General features: G+C 36.4%; 1 protein-coding gene across 1 annotated transcript in view; it reads right to left on the bottom strand.

Moving 5' to 3' along the window:
- The window catches only part of rnf17 (ring finger protein 17), a 174,729-nt gene that overhangs the window by 31,183 nt on the left and 128,995 nt on the right, over window positions 1–14,551 (bottom strand). The window contains exons 26-28 of the mRNA XM_069891323.1: window positions 14,091–14,210; window positions 4,960–5,040; window positions 4,094–4,213 (exon numbers count right to left, since the gene is read on the bottom strand). Coding sequence (XP_069747424.1) covers window positions 4,094–4,213; window positions 4,960–5,040; window positions 14,091–14,210 — 321 coding nt within the window. The remainder of the gene's footprint in view (window positions 1–4,093; window positions 4,214–4,959; window positions 5,041–14,090; window positions 14,211–14,551) is intronic.

Here is a 14,551-nt window from a genome sequence, read left to right as displayed (position 1 = left end):
CCCCCCCCCGCAACTGGATCAACTTTCTGTCTAATAGAATACAATTACTGAATGTGGACAACAACATGTTCTCCAATATTTCATTTAACACAGGCACTCCTTGAAATTGTATACTAAATCCTCTACAACATTCCCTCTATAACCAAGACCGTACAGCTAAATACTGCTCCAACTCCATCTTTAAATTTGCAGATGACACCACAGTACTTGGCTTGGAATCAAATGATGATGAAATGGAATATAGGAAGGAGATTGAAAGTCTAGTGACATGGTGCCAAGGTACCAACTTCTCTCTCAACAAGACGAAGGAGATGATCGTTGGCTTCTGGAGATGGGCAAGCACCACAGTCCTGTCGACATCAATGATGTTGAAGTGGAAAGAGGAAATATCTTCAAATTCCTAGAAATAAACATTTCTAATATCCTGGCGTGGACCAACCATATTAACAGGACAGTCAAGAGCACACCAACATTTCTACTTTCTTAAAAGTCTAATAAAGCTCAAAACATTACCAAAGGATAAGTTATTTTTTTAAAAAAAGCTTGTTACTAATTTTTTGAGCCCAAAGATGCAGAAGGATCTGGGTATTCTAGTGTATGATTTATAAGTATATCAACTAATTATAAAACCTGCTAGAATGTTATCATTTATTACAAGGAGAAATAAAAGCAAAAGAATGGTGCAGTTAGACAAATTCCCACAGGCAGTGAGAATGCTGAAAGACCAAAGGAACTGCTCACACTAATCATCTCTCATTTGCACAAAGCAATATCTATCTCTCTATTTATTTATAGATTAAAAACTTGTCCTGCATATATATATTATTTGTCTGTATGTGTGTTATACCTGGTTGCACTGAGGACTGGAGAACACTGTTTCGTTGGGTTGTACTTATATAATCAGATGACAATAAACGGCTTGAAGTGTATTGGTGTCTGCAGTAACCATATAACCGTTTACAGCACGGAAACAGGCCACGTCGCCCTTCAAGTCCGTACCGGTTCACTTGAACAACTCCACTAGCTCCTCCGCAAACTCCTGAGGAAGTAGAGGCTTTCTTCATGATGCCATTGGTGTTGACAGGTGTGCTGTTCCGAATAGATATATATGCATGGGAGAATCTATAGACCTTCCCCAGCTTAATTACAGACAACATCCATATTACAGTGGAGTGGTTTCAAGAAAAATGCCCATATGACGAACTTCCCCAATATGAAGCTACATTAAGAAATGCAAGTTAGAAAAGAAAACGGTTGCTAATTTTTACTATCCCTTGTTTTGCGTAGATCTTTGAGTAATTCCATGCTAATCACTTCACATTCTGCAACTACAGCAAGACTGCGCCCATACACAATGCAAGTTTTTGTGCAGTTTTTTTTACTGTGATAGTACCAATAATTGCAGTTTCATAACTATTGGGAACACAATTCTTTTGTTTAAAAACCTAAATGCAAGATAGGAGTTACTCTATTGAAGGAATGGTATTAATGTATTGGCAATAGTTCAAATTTATTGTCAGAAAGTACATACATTATATCACAAACAAATCTGAGATTCTTTTACTGCATGCCAGGCAGAATTTCCATAGCAGTAATTGTAAATTCAAATTTCAGATAATATTGTCAAAGAACATACATGAGATCACCTACAACCCTGAGATTTTTTATCCTGCAAATAAGGCAGAATTACCACTTATTAGTAGTGCAAACAAAAACTGTACAAAAGAAATGCAAACAAACAGACAGTTCTAACAGAGAGAAAGAAAAATCACTAAAGTCCAAAAGTAAGAGTAATTAAATATCTCCCTGATTGAATTTGTTGATGTAAAGTCTGATGGTGGAGGGCTGTTCTTGAACCTGGTGGTGCAAATCCTATACCTCTTTCCTGATGGTAGCAGCGAAGACAGTGTGTGTGCTGGGCTGTGTGGATCCTTGATCCTTGTTGCTGCTTTCCAACAGCAGCTTTCCGGTGGTAGTACTTTATCATTACACAATCATGGGGAGGGTTTTGCCTGTGATGTCCTAGGCTGTGCCCACTACCTTTTGCAGGGCTTTATGCTCAGAGGTTTTGGTGACCCCATACCAGACCATGATGCACCTCGTCAGTGCACTTTCCACCACATATCTATAGAAATTTGCCAAGGTTTCCAATGTCATGCCAAACCTTTGTAAACTCCTGAAGAAGTAGAGTTGCTGATGCGCTTTCTTCACCATGCCATTAGTCTGTTGGCATAGTGGTTACCACAATGCTGTTACAGCACCAGTGATTGGGACTGGGGTTTGAATCCCACACTGTCTGTAAGGAATTTGCATGTTCTCCCCATGTCTGCATTTTCCCCAGATGCTCCAGTTTGTAGGTTAATTGGGTGGCATGGACTGAAATGGCCTGTTACCATGCTATATGTCTATTAAAAAAAAAAATTTAAAGATAGTGACAACCAAGAACTTAAATTTCCTCACCCTCTTCACCTCTGATCCACCAATGATCACTGGATCATATACCTCTAGTTTTCCCTTCCCGAAGCCAATAATTTGTCCTCAAAGAACTGTAAACAAACTGACTGTGTAAATACAGGAATAAATAATGTTATGGGCCCAGAGGACCCTAAAACCCAGCAGCAATAGAAATTCACCAAGACAAATGATTTCTAAAACAAAAGTAGTTTTTAATTTTTTTTAAAAACATAAAAACAGGATCTGATCAGCCACTTTAGTGCCTTGCTGAAGAAATTTTCCCCATCAGGGTTTTCCAAATGCTAACCTCTTCTTCTGCAGGTCACCACAGAGTTCCTTCTTGTTTCCCCTTATTTCAGGTGAAACACGCTAGCCAGCCATTTCCTCTTGTAAGGACCACATGGGTTATTTCAGAACTCACGACCAGTCTTCAAAATGGAGTTTCAACAAGCTGCCAGCTTGCCATGCTGCAGAAACCAGTTTTCTCTCTCTCTTAAAGAAAGCCTGTTTGGTCTTCTCTCTCTCTGCTTGCAAAACCACATGACTTCTTAGAACAGCAAACTGCATTCAGACAGATTGTGGCACAGGACCCAATCTTCTGAGTCCATTCATCTGTTGCTTTCATAACAATAAGCCGTTACTCCAGGCATTCTTCAAAGTTTTTGCATAGGCACTCGGAGCCTGGATTGTCTGGCTTGAGCAGAGCTCTGGCATTTTAAATGAGATCTGTTTTGTGAAGTGTTTGTGTTTGCTTGTGACCTACACTAACCCTAGAATCTCTCTCCTTCAAAAACATATCTATATGCAATATAAAATATGATTATAATCTGTCACAATATATACAGTAGTAATAAATAATGAGGAAAATACAAGTGCTTAAATGAGTCTCTGTACGAGTCTATTATTCAGGGCTATGATAGTTGAGGGGAGGCAACTATTCCTAAACCTGGTGGTGCAAGTCCAATGGCAGCAGTACCTCCTTCCTGATGGGAGCACCAAGAACACAGAATTGTAACAGACTGAGGCCTACTTCGCAGGCTGACACAGGAAGTGGCTGTTGAACGCAGTGATCGCACAGATGTCATGTGAGCTGAGCAGCCCATTATCGTAGGCTGTAATAGTAGAGGCCAAACCAGCCAATCGCCAGAAGCTGATTTCAGGGGGTCCAATCCGGGCCAGCAGATCACAAGGTGACCAATCTACAGCCGGCAGATCACAAGACACACCCATGGTGATGTGGCAGTCAGCCTATAAAAGGCAAAGTAGATAGCCGAATAAACTCAGTGTCGACTGAACTCTCTTGGTGTGAGCCTCTTTCTTCGAGCAATAACCCTGATCTATAACCAATGTGCTACAGCATGTTGTAGGTGGTGCGGATCCTTGGTAACTGATGATTCAGAGAAGATTTACAAGATCAATATCTATAGTGGGTAGGTTACCTTATATGGAAAGATTAGATAGGCTTGGTTTATGTCATAGGGATTTAGAGGAGGAGGAATTTGAGAACTTCAAAGCAACCCATTTCTGGACCAACAGTCCATAGGTCAGCAAACATATGTGATGGCTAAAAAGACAAGAGAGATAAAGATCAAAAGTTTAGCAATCTGACAATGAGATTTGGTTAAATTTGTAGTTTTACCTTTAAAGCATCTTCTTTAGCTTGAACCGCATAGTTATGATGAATCATAAAACAAGAAACAGATATTCTGTCCAAGCGAAGATCAACTAATGGCACCGGTGTGCAATTTTCTGAAGGTTCCTAAAACACAATTTTGAACAAATTATTGATCAACCGACTAAATTCAAGAGAAGGTACAATCAATATTTATGAAAGTTAACACCATAAATTCAACCATTCTGATAAATCTGCTCCTTCACCACTGGAAAAAAAAGATTGATAATACTAATAACTGCAATTTCATCACAGGCTCTGGAAATTAGTCCATTGTAAGATGTATTATTTTCCTCATTTCCATGTTATTATTATTTAAAAATACAACATATCAAGGAAATAACAAATAACAAATTTGTTAAACTAATGGCCATTACTGGCAATCTCAAAGAAAATGCTTTCATAATGTTTTTTTAAATTTTTGTTTCATTCTCATGGGAAACAAAAGTTTATAACATTTATTTAGAAAATAAATTTCAAAGCGACCTGATCACTTGCCTTCACCACAAAAAAGTTAGTATTCTGAAGGCTTAGAAATTTCAAAGTATTCAGTGATTTAGAATTAAACATATTCTGGTGATATGAAATACAACTGGGAAAGGCTCATTAAAATGGTGCTGATAGACACCTTGCCAAATGCCCTGAAAAAACTCCTTACGAGGGCTCATCCAGATTATTTTAATCAAATAAAAGATGTACCTCTATTAAAATATTTGTGCAAGTTCTCAAATGTTTCTTTATCAAGTTCAGCTTGGCATCCATTTAGATTTTTGAAACAATTACCCTAATACAAAATACATTTAGCTATGATAAGGTTATTTACACAAAATTACCATGATTTCCACCTCCACTATTCTTTGTACAAGTAATTCTCTCAAAGTGTCAATGGCATCTTCCTGCCACTTATTTCCAACCTGCAAACAGACAATCAAAATGTAAATTCACTGTCTAATCCATTTGTGTGCAAACCTAAAAATTATCCTCAATTTTGATTTTTTTTAATGTCCACTAAAGTGTGTTATTTATACATTTTCCCTTTCCAAATAATTTGCCTTTGGAAAATAGTTAACAAAACAGAAAAAAAATCAAAATAATTCCATCTGTATTCCCAATTTTAATTTTGCTTTTATATATTTAGTATGCACATTGAGTGGTTTCTTCATTTTGACTGGTTAAAGGCACCCCACTTTTCATCCTCACAGACACCACAAACCCTAAAGGCGGAAAAGAATAATTTTGCATTTATAGCAAGACTCCATTTTAAAGCTTACAAAAATTCTGTAAACTAAATGAATGGTAAGCATCGGACTATCATCAAGTTTATATGTGCCAAGGTACTGCGAAAAGGTTTGTCCAACAGTCAACCCATGCATACAAGGTAGGAGAGAACAGGCGAAAGAGAGAGCAACGTTATTTACAATTGTGACATTTGTTCATGAGTCTGATAGCAGCAGGAAAGAAACCATCTTTGAATCTCATGGTGCATGATTGCACATGAATGAACTGTTTCCCTGACAGGAAGAGTGGAATTAATCCTTTAATATATTGGTTATGTGTTGCTAGAGTCTATGCAGGGGAGAGGTATTTCTGTGATGGTCTCTGTTGTGTTTACAAATCTTTGCAGTCCATGAAATCTTGGACGGAGGAGTTCAGTATAGCAAGCACTATATAGGGCAGGATGCTGAAGATACTTATGCCTAAGAACTTGTAGCTGTCTACTTCAGTGTCATTTGATTTGGACAGGAGGCTGAGTTGTGACCCTTTTCTCAAAGTCTGTGACCAGCTCCCTTGCCTTATTGATATTGAGGGAGAAGTTGTTATTTGGGCACCAAGCCAACAGGCTCTCTGATTCACTTCTATATTCCATTGCATCACTGTTTCAGATCCAGCCTATAAGCGGGTGTTATTAGTGAATTTATAGCTATAAATTTGGAGCAGTATTTTGCACTGCAGTCAAGGGTGTACAGGGAGTGTAGTAGGGGGCCGACAACACAGCCTGATGGGCCACCAGCATTGAGAATGATAATGGAGTATGTTCAGTCTGCTTCACAAGTAGTTAAGGATCCTTTTGCAAAAGGGAAGGTGCTGAGAACATGGATTTGAGCTTGGGGATGAAGTTATTTTGCACTATGGTGTTGAAAGCAAACTTCTGATGTGGGTATCCTTCACGGCCAGATGTTCCAGAGCTGAATGGATAGCCCGGTGAGATGGCACCTACCACAGACTGATGGAGTCAGGAGGAGAATTGAAGGGTGGGGGGGGGGGGTCAAGGCTGCCTGTGAGGGTGTGAGCCATGACCAACATTTCAAAGCACTTCATGAGGGTTGATTTCAGAGCCACTGGGCAATAGTCATGAAGGCCCATTATTACTTTTTTCTTTGTCATCAGGATGAGAGTGGCCTTCTGAAAGCAGATGGGAAGTAGGAGGTAAAAAGGAATGTCTGTAAATGCTGCGATTGTAGTCCAATATGCAAAAATGGTACACAACCCAGTCCTCAGAGGGCTCAATAGTTGAGAGGGTCAAGAGCTTCAAATTTCTGGGTATCAACATCTCTGAGGATCAGGTGTACCATGGAGAGTATTCTGGCTGGTTGCATCACAGCTTTCACAGGCACCGGACTTCACTACACCAAGGACATCTACACGAGGAGGTGTCTTAAGAAAGCAGCCTTTATCGTCAAAGACACCCACCACCCAGGCCATGCCCTCTTCACTCTGCCACCATCAGGGAAAAGATACAGGAAGGAGTCTTAAGACAAGCACTCAACAGCACAAGGACAGCTTCTTCCCCACTGCCACTGAATAATCAATAATTTTATGAACCAAAGACACTGTCTTATTCTCGTGCACTATTATCTTTTCTTACACTGATGTAGTAAGATGGTGTAAAATGAATGCACAACCATGATGCTGCCACAAAACACCGAATTTCATGACTTGTTCATGACAATAAATTCTGATTCTGAGAGGTGCTGGAAAAACTCAGCAGATCACACAGCATCTATAGGAAGTAAAGGGTAAGCAACATTTCAGGCCTGAGCCCTTTGTCAAGGTATTAAGTTGAAGGAAAAGTGAAAGATGTCCGTAAATACTCTTGCCAGCTGGTCAGCACAGGTTCTCAAAATACATCCAGGGATTCTGTCTGGCCCAGTTGCTTTCTTTGGGTTCATCCACAACTGCAGAACAGAGTCTAATTGTGCAGTGTGGAAAGTGGCTATTCTGCCTACTTGTCAATGCCAATCCAGATGCCAGTCGTATTCCATTTTCCTACATTTGGACTGTATCCCTTTATTTCTTTCCAGTCTCCGTGTTCCTATCCAAATGCTGTTTTAAAATGCTGGGACTGTACCCTCCTGAATACTTGCTCAAGAAGCTTGCTTCATAGAGCATTCACTTTTTCCTCTTCCTTAACCCATGCCCTCTTGTTTTAGATTCCTCTACTCTTGGAAAAAGACCAAGATGCCCTCAATTTTATAAACCTGTACAAGGTCCTCCCTCAGTTTCCAGTGCTCCAGTGAGAACAATCCAAGCCTATTTAATTTTTCTTTGAAATTAAAGCCCTCCATTCCAGGCAACATCCTGGAGAATCTCTTCTGCACTCTTTTCAATGCCACCCATCATTTCCATCGTGTACTGAACAATAGTTGGCAATGCCAATTACTTTTTTAAAATTGGGTTTTTTTTTAAATGTTATTTATTGAATCATGAAACATACAATTAATGAATAACACTTAAAAACAAATTTAAAAATACGTACATGATATTTTAAAACTAATCCCCTATAACCCTCCATCCCCTTCCCTAACCCACCCACCCCAACCCACCCTCCTCTAACCTACCCCAAAAGAAGAAAGAAAGAAAAAAAAGATTATCCATAACAACAAAATTCATCAGTTAATTACCATGGTTTGGAGTAACACCACTACTGTGCTGCACTGAGGGGATTTAATAATTCAACCCCATATAGTCCAGATATGGGCTCCATGTATACCGATAAAAAGATAATTATAACATAAATTACATGTTAACTTCTCCAATCGAATACAAGATCTCATCTTCATATGCCATCTCTGATTACTCAAATCAGTCTCATTTTTCCAAGTAATTGCCAGACATTTTCTAGCCACAGCTAATGCTAATCTCAAAAAAGAAAGTTGAAATCTATTTAATTTTAATTCTAAACTGATTCTCTTAATATATTACCAAACCAAAATACTAAAGGATCTAATGAAAATTTCACTTTCAGATTAACTTCTAAAAATTCCTTAAGTCTATTCCAAAAAGGTTTAACTGTTTCACATGTCCCAAGTAGAATGTGAAAAAAAATCCACATACTTATGACATCGAAAACATAAATCCAAAGAGATAAAATTATATCTCCTTAATTTTTCTGGAGTTAAATATAATCAATGAATAAAATTATCATGACCTAATCAATAACTTACATTTACAATTTTAGTCATACTATCCCTACATAAATTCATCCAATCATCCTGAGAAATAAGTACACTGTATATCTAAATCTTTCTTCCATTTCAATCTAGATTTATGAACATCTGGCTTAAGCACTTTATTCTGTAATAAAGCATACATCTCAGATATAAATCTCTTCTTACCAGTCTCAGTAAGTAAAATTTCAAATTTAGACCATCTAGGTAACCGTAAAGTATGCCCAAAATTATCCAACAATAAAGCTTTAATTTGATAATAAGAAAAAAAGAGTATTTGAGGATATATCATATTTATCTTTCATTTTTTGAAAAGAAATAAAATATCCTGCTTCATAACAATCTTGCACCAATTTGATCCCATATCTTCAAAAATTGATTATTAAGTGCAAAGGGGGAAAGCTTATTTTAATATAATGGAGTTTTATCTGAAATCTTTATTTTTTATACCATAAATCCATAAAGTGTTTCAAAATAGATAAATTATAATTATTCAATAATTGAGGATTCCATCTAGAAATAAACTGGTCCATCTTCTCATCAATTTGAGATAATTCAATATTAGCCCATATCAAAGGTTTATCTATTTCGAACATCCTATTAATAAATTTCAATTGTGCTGCATCATAATTTTGAAAATTAAGGAATTGCAGACCTCCTAATTCATATTTCCAAGTTAATTTTTGTAATGATACCCTTACCATTTTATCCTTCCATAAAAATTTCCTCACCAAGGCATTTAAATCCTTAAAATATTTTTGAAGAATCTTACAAGGAATGGATTGAAACAAATACTGAATTTGAGGAAAAAATATTCATTTAAATACAATTAACTCTTCCTATTAATGTAATCAGTAAATCTTTCCATTGATTCAGATCATATTTAATTTTAGACAATAATGGCAAATAATTTAATTCATGTAAATGACTATAATTACAATCTACCTTAACACCTTAATCTGATCAATCCATTTAAATTTAACAATATGGCTACATGAAAAATAATCCATTTCAGCTAATGACATTAACTCGCTCTTTTCCCAATTAATTTTATAACCTGATATCTCACGATTCTGTTCCAACCTATCATGTAAAGTCCTCAAAGAATTCTGAGGTTCTGTTAAATATATTCTTGGTGTTTGGTATTCTTTGTCTAGTTCTCTGTAATAACTTCTCAAATTTATATTTGTAATATTCAGTTGAATTTTGCTGTAAATCTTTTTCTAAAATCTCTATCTCCTTCTCTAATTTAATTACATCAGCTACATGTTGTTTCTTAGTTTTAGCAGTAAAACTAATAATTTGTCCCCTCAAACATTCTTTTAAAGCATCCCATAAATATATAATCTGCAAACAAGTTAATTTTAAATTAATTAGATTTCACCTTAATACCTTTAATAACTATCTTGTCTCATCACCTGAGCCAAAGGTTCAATAACTAATGAAAATAGAGCTGGTGACAAAGGACAGCCTTGTCTACTTGATCTGGTCAACATAAAAGGTAAAGATAACTGTCCATTTGTCACAACTCTGCAGTTAGACTTCTATATAAAGCCTTAATCCAACCAATAAAAATGGGGCCAAATTTAAATTTCTCTAAAACTTTAAATAAAAAAAAATTCCACTTTACTCTATCAAAGGCTTTTTCTGCATCCATCAAAATAACAATTGGTAGGTTGGATCCCTCCTGAGAAACATTCATCAAAGAAATCAACTTCACAGCATTATCTGCTGAAAAATGATTTTTAATAAAACCCGCCTGGTCTAAATGAATTAAATCTGGTAAATATTTAGCCAACCTATTAGCCAGAATCTTCGCTACAATTTTATAATCAACATTTAATAACAAAATTGGTCTACAAGACCCTGCTTTCAACATCAGCTACATGTTGTTTCTTAATTTTAGCAGTAAAACTAATAATTTGTCCCCTCAAACATTCTTTTAAAGCATCCCATAAAACAAATTTACTATTAACTGAATCCATATTTATTTTCAAGAAAAGCCATATTTGATCTCTTATAAAATTACAAAATTTGACATTTTTCAACAACAAAGAATTAAATCTCCATCGATACATATCATCAATTCTCCCTGAACCAGTACATGTTATGAATAACATAGAATGATCAGACAAAATCCTACTCTTATATTCAGTCTTCAGTACCTGGCCTTACAATTGTGCTGACACCAAAAATAAATCTATTCTAGGATAAGAATCATGTTAAAATGAATAAAATGAAAAATCTTTCTCTTTAGGATTTAACCTCCTCCATATATCTACTAAATTCATATCTTTCATTGACACCAACAATTGTTTAGCCATTTTAGTCCTAACTACTGTTTTTGGAGATTTAAATCAAGCATATGAAAAAAATTAAAAGAATCCAACATAAATTTCTCATCCTCTAAATTAGGAGCATAAATATTCATTAAAGTCCAAAACTCAGAAATTTTTTTACAATTAACAATCAAAAGTCTACCAACTAACTCAATAACTGATTCCAATTGAAAAGATAACTTTTTATTAATCAAAATAGCTACTCCTCTTGCTTTTGAATTAAACAAAGACACTATAACATGTCCAACCCAATCTCTTTTCAGTTTCTGATGTTCCTTCTCAATCAAATGTGTTTCTTGCAAAAAAGCAACATCAACTTTCAATTTTTTAATATACGTCAATATTCTTTTTTTCTTAATCAGATTATTAAGCCTGTTAACATTAAAAGGAACAAAATTTAAATTAGCCATCATTACAATTAATTTCAAAAACCACTTTACCACACATGATGAAAATCCTCTCAATGGCAACCACACAAAAAAGACTAAATAATCTCCTCAAAAGAAAAAAAATCCATATATATAAAAAACCTCAAAAATACTGCACTAGAGTATTACCAACCTCCCCCCCCCACCCCCACCTCAATTATGTGGGAGTGACCAACACCACTAAGTGGCCAACGACTTTGGAAGGATCAGTAGTCAAAACACTCACCCCCAAACGGAACAAAAAAATACTAATCAACAAATCATTTCAAGAATGATATGCCTAACGTGATCATTGTTGACGTCAATATCAATCAACTGCTGAGATTCCTTCTCTCGCCTTCCATTCCTCCCCTTCTGAACTGGAACAGACTGTTGGAAAAAGCTTTCTTGACTTTTCATCTGTTTATTATCCGGTGGAGAATTAGCAAAGTGAGAGCTTCAGTGTCATCACTAAAGAAATGAGATTGAAAGTCTCCTTAAAAACTTTAAGTACAGCAGGATATCAAAAAGAAAATGTTTCCTTTCTTCCACAAAACAGCTTTAGCTGAATTAAATTCTTTACAGAGTTTAATAACAGCTTGGCTCAAATCAGCATAAAAGAAAACTCTATTATTCTTAACTACCAAGGGGCCTTGATTACTTCTCGCATTTTGAACTGTGACTCTTAAGATTAATTCTCTATCTTGATATCGTAAACAACTAATCAAGATAGAACGTGGAGCTTAATCTGGAAGAGGTTTGCTTCTTATTGCTCTATGAGCTCTATCCAATTCCAGACCATTCGGAAAATATTCTTTCCCCAAAACTTCAGGAATCCACTTCTGAAAAAAATGAACTGGATCCGGGGCTTCAAAATCTTCCGCAAGTCCAACAATTTTAACATTATTTCTTCGACTTTGATTCTCCAACGCATCAATTTTCTTCAATAAATAATTTCTCTGAACTTCTCAACTAGTAAATTAATCCTCTATCTGACCCATCTTTTCTTTACATTGTTCCACATCATCTTTACAATCATGAACATCTTCTTCAATCTTCTTAAATTTATCTTGCACTTTTCCACATCCAATAGATGATATCTTCTCCTTCATATCAGTAAGTTGTTCCTTCATAGATGAAAAACCTTGACCCATCTGAGTTGCAAAATTTTTTATCTGTTTAGATATATCAACTTGAGACGGTTGGTCTGAATAATGAGGGTCAGATTGAAACTTTGTTTAAACCTGTTTGGATATGGACCTACCTTTGTATATAACAGTTTCTTCCTCCTCCATACCTGGATAATTTCTTCTTCTTCCAGTCCCCCTCAATGTCACCTTCTTCCTCCTCCATTGATGCAGATGGCATTTCAGCTCAACTACGGGTTCGGATCCGCCACTCCTGTGAGCCCAGCATCGCTGGGCCAAGAGAAGTCCGGTCCTCCAGCAGCTTGGGCCGCACTTGATATAACATGCATAGGCAAAGTTTTGTGCATGCGCGGTTACTCTTATGATCCGGAGGAGGACGTCTTCAGGCACCAGCGTCATCTTCTGCAACACTGCGTGAAGTCGGCACCGGAGTCTAATGGATCTTACACAGGGACTGCTGTTGTGGTCTTGGATGAGGAGTAATCGACTCCGGAGGCTCCACTTCAAAGATAGGCTCAAGTTCTTTTGTGGTTTAGAAGTCATTTTTTAAAACTGCTTGTACTTTTGTTTTCCTCATAATTGCTTTCAGAATATATCAGCAATATATTCAATATTTTCTAAAAAAGTATAAAAACTTTAAAATCTGGTTTTTAATAGTTCTGCCAAGGGAGGTGTTTTTCCACATCTTCTCCCTATGCCATCATGCCATGCCCCCACTTAAAAAAAAACATGAACTACCAGCGTCTGTGGCAAGGCTGCTATTTATTACCCATTCCTAACAATCCTTGAAAAGATGACGTACACACGATGTACTTCCTTGAACCATTCAACACGAATTCTGACCAAACTGCTGATTGTCTACTGCCTTCCATAGATGCTCCCTGACCTACTGAGTTCCACCAACATTTTAGTGTGTGTTGCTGGAGAATGTTCTGTTATGATTTTGACTGGTGCCTTAACAACAGCAAGAGGGCTTTGGGTGTCAGAAGACACTTGCAACTAGTCCCAGTTTCTTACATACTCTTGAATTCCCTAGCATTTGTGGCGAGTCCAGCTGGATTTCTGGTTAAGTGGCCCTGATATGCTGATAGTGGGGAGACTTAGCATTAGAAATATCAAAGCTTATATTGTTTTGTTGGTGATAATCACTGTCTGTATTTTGTGGTATAAAATGTGTTTTGACACTTATGAGCCCAAGTTTGAATGCTACTACGTCTGCTCTGCTGATAGGTCATCAACCTAAAATGACAGAAGGAGAAGAAGACGAGATGAACTGACCCAGTATGTAAAAGTAGAAGACACAAATTTCTTGTTTATTTTCACTGTGTGATGACATTGTTTAATGGGTTTAATGTATCATATATGTTGAACGTTGAGTGAGTGGGGGGGAGAGGGAAATGTTTGTGTGTACTTTGGTCAGTATGGTTCATAGTGTGAAAAAAATTGAAAAAAAAAAGAACATTAAACATTGACTATTTTGGACCCTCTACAGTTATTACCTGATCTGCTGAGCATTTCTCACATTTTCTATTTTTATGTCATGATCAAGACAAAGTTTTATATCTGTACAATTCCATTTAAAAGAAAACGCCACATTAACATTTTAACATTAAAAAGCTTACTGGTGTCACTCCATAAAGTTGAAATGGTAGGCAAAGCTCTGGAATATCAGGATGCACAAGTAGAGGATAAACATGGCACTGAGGAATTGTTTCAGTGTATCCGCGGTCAACATAGTGCACCTAAAATCAAGGAAATATCTGTATACATTTCACAGCAGATATTTTGACATTACAATCAATATAAAATTTACAAGTAAAAAGTTAGAGAAACATTCTGAAGTTGTTTTTGTCTTTACAATTTCAAAAGGATCACAAATAAATATGGCAGGACTAGATACCATTCAATTAAAAATTATGCCAGAAAACCTTTCAAGATTGTATATGTATTACTTAGGGAGATGAAGAAATTAGACATAGAATAGTAAAGCAGAGTAAAAGGTCCTTTCTGTGGTGGGGGCGACCATAATTGCACAAACTATTCCATGAGTAGCTTAACCAAAGATAAAAAGATACAACCTGAT

Source organism: Narcine bancroftii, chromosome 7 (assembly GCF_036971445.1).
Source record: "Narcine bancroftii isolate sNarBan1 chromosome 7, sNarBan1.hap1, whole genome shotgun sequence".
In the NCBI taxonomy this organism is placed as follows: domain Eukaryota; kingdom Metazoa; phylum Chordata; class Chondrichthyes; order Torpediniformes; family Narcinidae; genus Narcine; species Narcine bancroftii.
This window is presented reverse-complemented; position numbering and strand designations above follow the sequence as displayed.